The sequence below is a fragment of the Vipera ursinii genome, assembly GCF_947247035.1.
Source record: "Vipera ursinii genome assembly, chromosome: 8".
NCBI lineage: Eukaryota > Metazoa > Chordata > Lepidosauria > Squamata > Viperidae > Vipera > Vipera ursinii.
In genome coordinates this window covers 24421017-24434925 of record NC_139519.1, presented here as the reverse complement: position 1 = coordinate 24434925, position 13909 = coordinate 24421017, and the positions used below count along the sequence as shown (strand labels likewise).

At 49.5% G+C, this 13909-nt stretch overlaps 2 protein-coding genes across 2 annotated transcripts; one reads left to right on the top strand and one right to left on the bottom strand.

Moving 5' to 3' along the window:
* Positions 1-3626: 3626 nt before the first annotated feature.
* On the bottom strand, positions 3627-7512 carry HSPB2 (heat shock protein family B (small) member 2). The gene is made up of 2 exons (XM_083368149.1): positions 7312-7512; positions 3627-4790 (listed from the first exon to the last, which is right to left on the bottom strand). The coding sequence occupies exons 1-2, from the start codon at positions 7406-7408 to the stop codon at positions 4348-4350; spliced, it is 540 nt and encodes a 179-aa protein (XP_083224275.1). The 5' UTR covers positions 7409-7512; the 3' UTR covers positions 3627-4347.
* A 3727-nt stretch (positions 7513-11239) lies between these two features.
* Positions 11240-13909, top strand: CRYAB (crystallin alpha B; the record flags this gene model as incomplete). Its single annotated transcript, XM_083368526.1, has 3 exons — positions 11240-11754; positions 12800-12922; positions 13706-13909. The coding sequence occupies exons 1-3, from the start codon at positions 11449-11451 to the stop codon at positions 13907-13909; spliced, it is 633 nt and encodes a 210-aa protein (XP_083224652.1). The 5' UTR covers positions 11240-11448.

Here is a 13909-nt window from a genome sequence, read left to right as displayed (position 1 = left end):
GCCGGGGCCGTGATGGGCACCCGCAGAAAAACCAGGATGGCAGACACGATGCTAACCGTTGAAGCTGCGTGACTTTGGATGCCATTTTGACTTTTTTGCCCATTTTATGGACACCCCAGAAAGACGCTAGAACCATTTGGATGGGCAAAGTTTTATTTCCCCAATGCATTTTCTAACTGGGGGGGGGCATATTTGGGGGAACGTATACACCGGGCTTTTCACAAGCAGCAAATCTTCCTGGTGACTTCATTTCAGGGCCCTGAAGATCCTATCCTATCCTCCCCCTCCCCAGATCCTCAAAGAAACCAGAAAAACAGGACATCCAACAGGAAAGGTGTTTTGGGGGGGGAGGGGGGGACAGCCAGCCGGTGGCGGGATTGCAGCTCCCTACAGTATGTGCAGCTGTTAATTGGGGAGGGGGCAAGCCTTCCAAGAACAGCAGCAACAGGTGGTCCCCCCCCTCTTGAGCCCCAACCCAGACTTGAAAGGGCGCCCGGATGCCAGGCGCCCAGCCTGTCCTTCACCTCCCATCCTTTGGCAGCGGCTGCAGGAGGTGGAAGGAGAGGCTCACCGGTCAGGGTTTTTTCAGTGAGGACCCCTTTGTTAACGGGAGGAAGGAGCCTGGCGACAGCTGCCAAGTAGCCAGAGAGGAGACATCCAAAAATGCTTATATCCTCCTTCCCCCCCCCCACCGGAACATCATGCCCCCCCCCAGCCCCCGGGTGAGATCCGCACCCATGCCCTTGGCTTCCAGAAAGAGTCTGAAGACCTGGCTCTGCCCACTGGCTCGGGACCCCGATGGGCCCGTGTCATTCTGGGGGTGGACAACGGTGGAGAAAAGACCCCCCCTCCCCTTCCTTGCCGTCTTGGTCCATTTTAAGCCAATCTTACAGCGTTTACTAATAGTAATACTGTGACTGTTTATTATTTTAAGGTTTTATATTGGTGTTTTATTGATTGCAAGCCACCTAGCCCTAGGCAAGATGGGCGGCGTAGAAGTTTCATTAGTGAATAAAAGGCAGGTCATTCTCGACTTACCGCCACAACTGAGAGCAAAATCTCTGTTGCTAAGCGAGACCGTTGTGAAGCGAGTTTCGCCCCATTTTATGACCTTTCTTGCCGCAACTGTTAAGTGAATCACTGCCCTTGTTAAGCCAGTCCCACGGTCCTTAAGGGAATCAGGCTCCCCCACTGACGTCGCAAACGGGGATCAGGTGATCCCAGGGAACACTGCGCCAGTGGTCAAGCGTCCTAATTTTGATCACGTGACCCCGGGGATGCTGCAACGGTTGTAAGCGGGGAAAACGGTCGTAAGTCACTCTTGTCTGTGCCGTGAGAACTGCAAAAGGGCACTAAACGAGGACTATCCGTAAAAATAAAATTTCCACCCGAGAGACCTTAAGGAGGGGAGGTGGTGGCTTCTCCTGTGGCAAACTGATGCAAACTTTCCCACTGTGATTGGCACCCCACCCCACCCCAGACCCACAATGCAAGCAACACAGGGAGTGTGACATTTGCTCCCAACGTCCCTCTCCCACCCCAAGACTTCCACAAGCCATGAATGTAGGCTGAGAAGTGGCTTGGGTTGCAAAGCATCTCAGGAAAGGGATTTTGGTACGGCTGGAGCCAGACAGAAAAATGCAAACAAAACCCAGGTTTTGCAAGGCTGCTGGTCTCGCTCCCCCCCACCCCTACCCACCCCCCCACCCTGTGTCCCTTTTCAGAAAGACAAAAGCGTTCTCAACAATCCTGCTTCCCCGCCCCCTCCCTCCACCACCAGGCCACTCTTGGCTGCCTGTTCACATTCCCTTTCCCTAACACATCTGTGGGCACAAAAAGGGCCTGCTTGAGAGTGCCCGGGGGGGGGGGGGGCTTCTCTGCTTTCCGGACCAAATCTGGCCAGTGCGGACATCCAAATGTAAGCCCTGGTTTTTGGGGGTGGGTAGGTGAGAGTGGAGGCCATCAGGGAGATGAAAGGTAAGCCATTGTTGGGCGCCAACTGGAGAGGGCATCATGCCAAGCCAGGGAAAATCAGAGGGATTTCTGGAGTCGAGAAAGATTTGGGACCCCAAGAAAGCAAAGTCCAATTTATGGCAAATAGATGAACCACCAGCGGTTGAATTTTGAATTTTAACGAACAGAAGCAGGTCCAATTTTTCACTTGACATCTCCCCTCCCCCTCCATAAACCCCTGCCTGGTGATCCAATTGCCTTGTCTCTCCAAATTCTCCCTGCTGAGATTTTGTCAGGACAAATCTGGAAAACCGGGTGTGTTGCTCTTGCAAGAAAATGGAACCAGGGTCATCTGAATAATGGATAAACTTGGGGGAACCCTTTGAGAGTCTGAAGCGCCAGCCATTCAGATCTGCAGGAAACGTTCTTCCGAAGAGGCTCCCATGATCAGAGACGTCCTTTTGGATTCCAATGGGCGTTGCACTTAACCCCCCCTGTCCAGAAAGTCCAAAAGTGGACAAGCTAGTTTTAAAAATGTGTTTGTTTAAAAACACACACACACACACACACACACACATAATTAGAATTCAACACTGCAGAGAGGTTTCCCACAGCCAGAGTTGTTATTGCATGAGCTTTCCGAATTATGTGGGTCAGCGGCTGCAACTCAACTGTGCTTCCTTTTCAGTTGTGGCTTTGTGGCTGGCTGTTTCTCGTTGCAGTGAAACACAAAGAGCTGTCAGTTGGACGGCCCCTCCAGGCAAGGAATGTTTTCTCCCAACGGGATGCAAAAGCTTAGGAAGCTTGAAAATATGATGGTGGTCCTTGAATCCCCAGACCTTCAACCCCAAGTCATTCAAACATTTGGGTCTGTGGTTGCAATTGGCTCAAGATAGAGAAAAAAAACCCCAGATCACAGTTGGTGATACGGAGGCACCCGTGATCCCAGAGAACGTCGGCTGCTAAGAACACAATTCCCACAACTATGTAGTCCTTGACTTAACAACACTTCAGTGACCGTTCAAATTTACAACAGCATTGAAAAAAAGCAACACGACTCTTTTTCATACTTGCGGCATCCCCAGGGTCACATGATCCAAATTCAGACGCTTGGCAACTGACTCGTATTTATGACAGTCGCAGGGTCCTGGGGGGGGGGGTCATGTGATCCCCTTTTGTGACCTCCTGTCAAGCAAAGTCAATGAGAGAAGCCAGATGCACTTAACAACCGTGTTACTAACTTAACAGCTGCAGTGCTTCACTTAACGGCTGTGGCAAGAAAGGTTGTAAAATGGGGCAAAATTCACTTAACAACTTTCTCACTCTGCACCAGTAATTTTCAATTCTCGTTGTATGTCAAGGATTACCTATCTTTAAAAAGTTCTTTATGAACCCAGAAACTGTTCGCTTGAAGCAGGGAACTGCAAACTCGCTAGCCACATTTTAGCCTAGTAGACTGCACAAATCTAATGTGTAACCCTTATGATTCACTGGATTAGCTGAACGTAATCCGTGTTGAGTACCGTAAATGCAGCTACTCTAATCTTATTGTTAACAGAGACAGGAAAAATTTGCTTTGTGTCAGTAGTCGCATGATGGGAAAAGTTTACTGGATGAAAAGTTTAACTAAGTAATCTAGAGTTAGGTGAACGTGTGATTTTTCTTGTATGAGTTTAACTGTTTGCATTTATTTATTTACTTACTTCCCCAAGTTATGATTCATCAATAGTTCTGAAAACAGGTTCTTTGCTTTATTTTTTTATTTTAAAATCTCATTTAATCGTCAACAGATGAGTAAAAGCAGCCAAGCGCAAATGAAAGGGCAGTAAATAAAGGTTTGAAGAATTCCGAAATAAAAAGGGCTGCTTTGATGGGTTGTCAAACTAAGCCCATCTCAAAAGGGCTTCTAATTAATTATTTGGTAAAGAAAGTAAGTTTTAATCATCTGAGACTGTCTAATGCCAGCAACATTGTGAGCGCCATCTTCCCTACTCTACTGGCCTTCCAAACGCTTTGGACCACAACTCCCATCAGCCTACCACATTGGCAGAAAAATGTTAGGAATTATGGTACCTGTTCAAAATGAGAAACAAAAAGAAATTCAATTTACCCATATCACAGGTTTCAAACTGGTGCATTGGCCTTTACTGTCTTCCATTATAATCCGGGGAATTATATTTTTGATGAACAAAAGTTAGAAGACACCTGAAAGGTTAAGCTGTAGCTCTGAAGACCTTGTGGGAGAAGCTTCTTGGAATGAAAACCCTAGATATTTGGGGAGGAAAAGATGAAGCCAAGGAGACCAACTAGGTCTGGTCTTTGGTGTCCATGAAAGGCCACTTCCAAATTCACCTACTCAACGTATCCCAAAACGGGTCATCCTAGAAGGATGTTTTAGGGATCTGAGGTCTCTCCTGAACTTCCGGCTTTCCTTCCTGGTTGTCCTTGGCTGGTGACTTCCACCTCGTTGACTTTGGCCTTCACTTCCTTTCCCGTCCGCCGGACTTCAATGCTCAGGATGCCGTCGTGGGTCACAGTGGCTTTGACTGACAAGGGATCAGCATCCAAGGGCAGGATGTAGGTTCGGGTGAATTCACGGGAGATGAATCCATGTCGGTCAACCTTCTGAGGATGCTGGGCTGTCACCTCCAGGAGGTTGTCCACAGTGCGAACAGCAATTTCATCAGGGGTGAACTGGCAAACGTCAAGGAAGACCTGGAATTTGTGTTCATTGAGGGTGACCTCTGAAATCCCTCGTTCCAGCTGTTTGTTAATCCGGGGCCTGATATAATAACCATGGTACAAAGTTGGAGCCAGAATATCTCCAGGGGAAAGGCCTAGAAGAAGCAAGAATTGTGGCTTAGCATGTATTATGGTTTATATGGGGTCCTTGGTGCTCTCTGAGCTTGGTTGTTTTCTTGCAGACATTTCATGACCCAGCTAGGGAACATTATCAGTATAGTGCATGATGTTTAGGTCAGGAAACATCTGCAAGAAAACAACCAAGCTCAGAGAACACCAAGGACCCCTCATTTCAGCCCTGAGTTAAAAATATTTTCTTCTATGGATTGTTTATTATTTTATGGCTGAAAAGCAATGGGGTGTGTGAGAAAGCGATTTTGAACAGAAGAAGGAACCCATGAGAAAAATCAAAGGATTTTAATTTCTGCAGATTAGAAGCAGCAGTATGAAAGAAGACAGAGTCAACTTATTTTCCAAAGCACCAGAAGGCAGAACAAGAAGCAATGAATGGAAACTGAACAAGGAGAGAAGCAACCTGGAATTAAGGAGAAACTTCCTGACAGGACAATTAACCAGTGGAACAGAAGTTGCCTGCAGAAGTCGTGGCTGCTCCATCACTGGAGGCTTTTAAGAAGACTCTTGTCTGAGATGATATAGGCTCTCCTCCTCGAGCAGAAGGGGGGGGGCTGGACCAAAAGACCTCCAAGGTCCCTTCCAGCTCTATTCTGATTGAATGATTGAAACCAACCCCTACTTCGTGACTTGCTCCTCCAAGCCCACCGTTGCTTCGACAGCTAAGCGAGATATTTTGCAGGAGACTGGTGCTTAGTTTTAAAAACCCGCAACGCCTGTTTCCCCAGAAGGGTGGAACGGACCCCATGGCGTTCTCAATGGCACTTCCAATCTCTTCCAAAGGGCTGCTGGCGGAAAAGGTAGACTCTTCCTTGGGAGAGGAAGTGCTGCTCCATCGCTGAGCATGGTCCCAGGTCCCTTCCCAGCCTCTCCCACTCCAAATGTCGCTTGGCAGAGCAGAGGAAGAACCTGCTGCCAAGAAAGACTTCCACTGCCAACAAGGCAGCCTTCTAATGGCCGCGCTTTGGGGGTCTCCAAGGAGAGAGAAGCCCCATCTCTCTCCCAGCTTGCAGACCCCCCACTCTCTTTGGCCTCCCGTCTCCCACTTCTGCCAATTATTCTTCCCCAAGTGGGCTCCATCCTGGTTACACGGGGAGGGCCTGGCATGATCAGCCGGGCCACACACTACTCCCCCCTCCTTGTGCAAAGCAGTTGTTCCACCGGTTTGTGCCAAGAGCTCCACCCCCTGCAGGCTGCCTGACGGGGCTGGAGGGGGGTGGCGTAGCCGATGGCTGCCTCTGCATTCCTTCCAGGGGCGTTTCGGCCTCGTGTGCCAGCTGGGCTTTGCAGCGCTTAAGTGGGCTTCCCAAAGTCTCCAGCCAGCAGCAGTGTTTTTCCAAAAGCCCCCTCCTCGTGCCAGCCAGGACTGCATTCCACCGGCTCTGTTTGTGCCAGGGAAGGGGAGGGGCTGGCAGGGAGGGGAGGACCGGGCAGAAACATCTCCTTGTCTGCAGTCAGATGGAGATTATTATTAGCTTCTCCCCAAGGATCTTTGCGATCTTCATCGCCAGAATACTTGTTTTCTTTTGTCATTTATTTACTTTGTTCCTCTTTCTATTGTATTTTTGACTCTTATCATGAGCTGCCCAGAGTTGTTCGGAGCCGGGTGGCACTTGAGTCAGGTAATTAAAAGCAATCTCTCTATAATTAAAGAACGTTGCCACCAGCATCAAAATTAACCAGAGAAAGGCAGGCTGGCGAGCAACTTTCCCGACCTCAGGAATTCGACAGAGAACCACAAGCGGTGAGTTCTCCTTCCTGTAGAAGCGGAAGAGAAATGGCCAGCCCTTGGAAAGATTTTCATCTGGGTCTCAGCCTTGAGCAGGGGGTTGGGCTTGATGGCCCCAAGGGCTTTTCAGATTCAAGGCAAAGCCAAGCTTTTCCTTGCAAAAACTCTTCGGGGCAGGAGAGGCAGGGAGAACATGTTCCCCTATCTGATGAGTGTATGAAACACAACCAGTAGCACAATAAAAATGTCACAAACTTTACAGCAAAGCAGGAAGCTGTAAGTGTGCCCGAATCATCTACGAAACTGAGTTACTTTACAAGGCTGGGATCCCCAGAATGAAGTGTTCCTGTAACAGCCCCCCCCCAAAAAAAATATTGTTCCTCTCCACCCCTCCCACCCAGCATTGACAGTGAGTAGGATGCTCAGCAGGGCTTCGTCCAAGAAAATAAACCAAAACTGATCTGGAAGTTCCTCCTTCCCAAACACGGGATCTCCCAAGTCTCCATAAAGCTGGTTGCTGGTCCAAATATCATCTCCCTCTTTCCATGGACACGACCATACAACAAAGGCCTGGGAAAGATCGGGCTCCAGCCACACAAGGCTCACGATGCACTCTTTAGCACATTGGAATGGGAAGTGGGGGGGGGTGCACCCCAGATTAACCATCCCAGGGAGGTCCCTCCACCCCACAGGTGGAATCCTCAGAAACCTGCAATCTGGAAGGATGGGGAGGGAGGTGTCCCTGCCCGCCTTACCTTCTCCAAAATTCTGGTCATAAATCTTGCTGGGGTTGGCAAACTCGCACTCCGGGCTCATGGGGTAGGCGTGGGGCAGGCTGTGCTGCTGAGCCATGGCGAGAAAGCTCTCTAGATGTGCTCGCTCCCCAGTGCCCTCCTTGGGAAGCCTGGAGCCAGCCAACCGGCTGGCCAATTGGGACACTTGGAAAGAAAATTCCACCGGGAGGAGGAAGTGATAAAAGATGGACCGAAATAGACAGGCAGCCCCTGCTGCGCTGAGCTTGTGGCTCTGCAGCCCCCCTTCCCAAGGAGAGCATCTTCTGCCTACTGGAAGGTGGTGGGAGACGCCTCTGATGTGGTGCGCCAGGCGGCTGCTCGTCTTTTGGACCAGCAACCTCTTGGGGAAAACCAGGCGAACTCACGAGAGGCCCGGCTTTCGAATCAGGCAGCAGCTGCCTTCAGAGGCTGCCTGGCTGGTTGCATCACGGCTGCTGCTGCGGCTGCCACCCTCCAGACTGCTGTGGCAGGATGCTGAATTAGGGAACTCTCACCATGCCCAAGTGTGCAGATCCCTGGGTACTTTCATGCACAACTTGAGGTGAAGGCCAGACAATCCCCCACAGGCTGGACTGCTTCCTTCCCTGGCCTCTTGCAATCAAAGGCTTCTTGAATGCGCTGGACTTCACCTCCGCCACACGTGCAGCAGTGAGCTTCCCTGATGCGCAGCCATCTGTAGCCCTGCAGAGAGGCTGACCTGGCTTTGGCTGTCGCCCGAAGCCCTGGCTCGCGTCGCCACAACTGGCTGAATACACCACGAAATGGGGAGATGAAAACCCAACCCGATCCATCGTGGCTTTCTGCAAAGCCACAACAATGGCCTCCCAAGGGAATTGTGCTCTGGCACAGCTGCCCAAATTTGACAAGCAAAGTTGCGGGGTGTGCATGTGTGTGTACAGATAGTGTTATAAACCAACGAATGCATTATATGTACATTTAAATCTATGCTAATTACAAATTGATCGTGTTATCTACCTGTATGTGGAACATATTTAATATCAATGTTTAAACTGTGTGTGTTTTAACAGACACCCATGTTCAGAAACCAGAAACTCCCTGCAGATCTTTTGAGGTTTCAGCTGCCTCTTGTTTACACCCAGTGAAATTGGAGAGTGGAGCCCGCCTGTCTGCTTTGCCTCCGAAGCCACTGCAGAGCGCCTGCTTCTGCCCCACTTCCTCTGCCCCAGTGATCAGGCGCTCAGCTGCCTTCGGGTCCTGGCTGTCACAGAACAGCCCCAGAGAGAGCGTGTGCCCCTTACGCACGACACATGGAAGAACCACACTACCCAAGCATATTTCAGTCCTGGGTGCTGTGCGCATCCGGTACTTACGACTGGTGGAGGGTTGTGTAATGTGTACCCTTATACAATTAGTTCACTGCTAATTAGGAATTAGTATGTGGCATGAACACAGCTGGTGAGACTGCCTTCCCAATGAATTCTGCCGCAGTCAGCGGACCAAGAAACCAACTCCACAAGGAAGCTAAAGCCACTTTTAGTGAGAGGGGCAATAATAGCAGAAACTTAGAAGGCTGATGGGGCTGCCCCATCCCCTCCTCCTTCCAGTATATGTCACTGAATCAGGCAGGATGCTATCCTGTTGCTCTGGACATTAAAAAATATGTTTCAGCCACTTTTTTTTTGTTAAGGTTCCTGCATAGCTCAGTCACCTTCCTTACTATCTACAGCTCCTAATCGCAAATTCTGAGCTTTTGAAAAACATCACCCTGAGTATTTCAGGCGAGGCAGTCACCCTGAGTTCAAAGGAAGCTTCACCATTTCCCTTGGTTGCTATAGACCCCTGTCCCCATAAATGCTTTGAAATCTGTCAAAAACAGTTTTGCTGGTCAACTTGGAGCAGAAAACTGATGGCAGGGAAAAGGTTACACATCTCTCTCGCCTTCTATCTCTCCCCAAGATACAAAACATTTGCCAAGGCCAATTTATATGCAAAACAGCTAGGCTAAAATGAATCTAGAAAGATAAAATGGTTCTCAGCAGACATCAAGATTCTTCCCCCTCCGCCCACCCCCGTTTTAATCAGTTCATCAATGGAAGTGAGTCTGTATGGTATTTCTTTTCTTGTTTTGTGAATGGTCTGTCTGCAGGAATTCCCATCGAGTCTCTTTGCCGTATTTGAAGGAGGCACTGGACACCATCCTCAGAAAACTAAATTTGATTTCATTTCTTTTACCTGGATATATATATATATGGTAGACTACATAAGGCATTTTGTATTTGCCTCAGCAGATCAGGCTGCAAACCTTCACTGCCCCCAACAGCTGACAGCCAGAATCTGGAAACGTATTACGTGTCTTAGGAATAATCTTAGGGGATTATTGCCATAACATTTTTCAACAATACCCAATACCTTTTTTTATTTCAGATGGCTCCTGAAAAGTAAATTCAGAACTTACACTGCATAAAGATTTGGAAACTTTTTTTTAATGTTCACAGTCAAAACCTAACCACACTGTGCTGAATGTCCACTCAACCTTTTCACAGAGTCACGGCATGTGTTTGTTGACACCACGGTTGCATATAAATAGGCACGTTTATTGCTGAGACTGGATGCAGGCTTACTCAGATGTTCCTTGAGTTAACTGACACTGTCACGTGAAAGCACCCCAGGACAGGAACCGACTTGGGAACAGGTCATATTTCCAAGTAATCATGGACAGGTCCTCTACTCAAGATGCCCATAGATTTCTTCATGATCTAAGATCTGATTTCCAAGAACTACTAATTACTTGGGAAGCTGCAGAGTGGGGGGGGGACATTGTTTTGGGCGCCCCTGCATCTGGCAACAAAGGAAGCTTCATTCAGCTGTCTTCTTCTCATCGTCTGGAAATTGCGTCAAGGTGTCCTTGTGATGGGGGCTTAGACTCAACAAGGATAACTCCAGATCTGAGAAGAGGAAACTCTCAGGTCTTGGGGTTAGCGCACGGCAGTGCTTGCGCCTTCCCACAATTGGGGGTGAAGAAAGAGGAAACAAAAGAGAGACGGGGAACTGGTCCAACCACATTCATGGCATGCTCAGCTGGAGGTGCCATCAAGACCTAAGGGCAGGAGCCTTGTGTAGTCTCTCACCTGCCTGAGCAAAGAGGTTTAAATTTAACCCAGTGGGGAAAATGATTCATCTCTTCTATCTCACCATCTATTAAAAACATTTGGCTCCATCATTCCCAAAGCCAAAACAAATGACCCAGGCTGTGTCCGAAGCCTTCTGGGGAGGCCAGGGGTCTGCAAGAGGAGGGGGGCTTTGGGAGATGGAGGAGGGAAGAAGGAAGGAAGGAGAAAAAGAAAGTTAGTAAGAGAAGAAAGGAAAAAGGAGAGGAAGGAAGGAAGGAAGGAAGGAAGGAAGGAAGGAAGGAAGGAAGGAAGGAAGGAAGGAAGGAAGGAAGGAAATTAGCAAAGGAAAGGAAGGAAGAAATGGAAGGGAAGGGAAGGGGAAGGAAGGAAGCAAGGAAGGAAGAAGGAAGGAAATAGTTTTGGGTGCATTGAATCCAACTTCTAACTACCATCAAAAGTCTTTGCAGCATCCCAAGACCAGTTTACCCTTTGCCCTTTTGCAGAGACATTCAGAACGGAGGTGTGTGATCCTCCATACCCTTCCTTTCCCCGCCTTAAGCTCTCTAACCCAGCGGCCATCATCCTCGAGTGTTACAGGGGTGACCTCATCTGCCAACCCTTGGCGGGCTTTCCTTTCATCTGGCCAAGATGACTCAACTCCCCCAGGGAGGGAGGGGCCAGGCCCCGAGTCCCTTCCCACGACAGTTCGGCCCAAGAGAAGGAGGCCGTGGTGGGCTGGGTGACCCGATGCCAGCCCCATGCCAGCTGCCCTGCACTCTTTCCGAGACAAAAATAGTCAGGCCAGGATTCGCGGCCGAAGGAGCAGGAATGCGGATCACGCTGGCAGAGCCCTTCTTTCTTTTCTTTTCCAGAGACAGGAGGGGGAAGAGAAGCTGTTTCTGCTGACCAGCTAGAATTTCACTGTGTTCTTTTCCGTCCGCCATGCGGGCACTGGGATGCCTTTGCCAGCCCCAGCCAATGGCCGGCCGGAGCGGGCAGAAAAGCAGGATCAGGGATCCGTGACGTCATGGGTCGGGGAGGCTTTGGCCAGCGCAGCGCCTGGCACCAGGGAGCATATAAAGCCAGGCGCTTGGCTCGCCGGTATGCACCGCCACCGGCCGCTTCCTCGGGGGAGATGGACGTCTCCATCCACCACCCCTCCTTCCGCAGACGGCTCTTCCCCGGCCCCTCGCCCAGCCGCCTCTTCAGCCAACATTTTGGGGATCCCCTCATGGAATCCGAACTCTTCGCAGGCAGCTGGCCCCTGGGCTCCTTCCTGGCGAGGCCCTTCGCCTTCAGGAACGTGGGATGGATGGACAGCGGACTCCCCGAGGTAACCCTTGCCCTTGCCCCCATGCCAGGAGGCCCCTGCTGACCATTTATGTATTTATTATATAGCCGCCCAACTCATTCACGTTGACTCCAGCTGGTTTACAAAAATAAAATCCCAATACGAAACCCAATAAATGCCCACTCTGCTGGCGACACCCTCCGAGGTGCCCAGGCCGGATATTGGCAAAACTGCGTCTTTGGGGCTTTTCGAAAGAGCATCAAAGTAGGGGCCAATCTTATCTCCGCAGGGATGATGCTCCACATGGAGGGAGCCCCCCATGGAGGAGGCCCTTCTTCTCGGTCCCAAAAGATGGACCTCCTTAAGAGAGGTGACCTGTAAATTCTCTTGCTTCCGTGTTCTGGTGGGTCAGTGGGCATAACTGGGAAGAGAAGGGGTTCAGTGGGCATAACTGGGAAGGGCGGCTATATGAATGTTTTAAATAAAATGTTTTAAATAAAGAAAGAAAAGCAGTAAGCCAGACCTCAGAAAGATAAATGAAAAAGCAAAGAGGGGGAAGTTAAATTAGAAAAACAGGAACATTTAAAGAAGTGGAAGGCTGGAATGCAATTGGTCAGGTGATGGAGAAAGCGCATTAGTGAGTGATACTTTTTTTTGGTTTGGACTAAATATGCAAGTAACCAGAGATGCTGGGTTCACACATCATGCAAAGCCACAAAAAAAACCCTGAGCTAAAGGTGAAGCAAACCAAGTTTCTCATGTCATCAGAATGTACAGTATCTGCTCCTTTTGCACTGATCTTGTTAAACGTATTTGCAAAACCAACCCAATAAGGGAATGGAGAGATTGATTCATGGCAACTTCCACAAGATGCCTTTGCAAATTTTACAAGGGGTCCGAAGACCCCTATCTTTTATTTTGGGCCTCCTGCCTTCCCTTACTGCTATTATTTATTATCATAACTTAGGATTAATTTGCCGAAAGCTTGCAACGAGGCCTCACACACGCAGAAGTGTTCTGTGCCTAGAATTTCCTGACTTTGCTAAATACGAAATCTTCTTTCCTAACCCAAACTGTTTGTCATCAGATGCGTTTGGACAACCATCAGTTTTCCGTCAACCTGGACGTGAAGCATTTTTCTCCTGAGGAGCTGAAGGTCAAGGTCTGGGGAGACGTGATTGAAGTCCAGGGGAAGCATGAGGAGTGCCAGGTTGGTCTATTCAGGGATGACCGACCCCGTTTGGCACTGCAACAGGAGGCAGAAGTGATTAAATGTGTATGTTGCCCATCTCACTCTCCAAAGTGACTCCGGAGAGGCCACACCGCCACAATATCTGCACCTGGGAGGATCACAAAGCAATGCCTACAGCAGGGCACGTAGGGAGGCCAAATTAATTGGCTTATTCTTCCATTTCAAATCAGAGGCAACCAGAGATGAAGTTAATCACGAGCTCAGTTACCACCCAGGCTGTTTGAGGGTGACTTGCCCAGTTCTCAGGGAGAGGATGGATCTTAACCTGGTACCCAGAAACATAAATTGGAAAGCCGAACACAGCGCTTTTCAGTTGCAAGATGCTGCTTATTTTATCTACTTATTTATTAGATTTATAACCTGCCTTTGTTGCTTTATGAGTAATTCAAAGCAGCGAACATACGTAATACTCCTTCTTCCTCCACCTGTGAGGTGGGTTGGGCTGAGAGAGGGGGACTGGCCCCAAAGTCACCCAGCTGGCTTTCGTGCCTAATGCGGGACTAGAACTCACCATCTCCCTGTGATAGGCCCACAGTCACCCAGCTCGTTTTTCTCCTTAAGGTGGGACTAGAAGTCACCGTCACCAGGTGATTGGCCCAAAGTCACCCGGCTGGCTTTCATGCCCAAAGCGGGACTAGAACTCCCAGTCTCCCTGTTTCTAGACCAGCACTTTCACCACTAAACCAAACAAACTCGCCTACTGAGCCTGCATTGCCTTTTCTGCCTCCCCCCCCCCCAAAGGACCAGCATGGCTCCATTGCCCGCGAGTTCAGCAGGAAGTACAGAATCCCAGCCGATGTGGACCCCCTCACCCTCACCTCCAACCTCTCTTCGGACGGCATCCTGACGGTGAACGGACCAAGGAAACTCAAGGAACTTCCCCAGCGCAGCATCCCCGTCAAGCGGGAAGAAACAACGGCCCTCCTGCCAGGACCAAGGAAATAA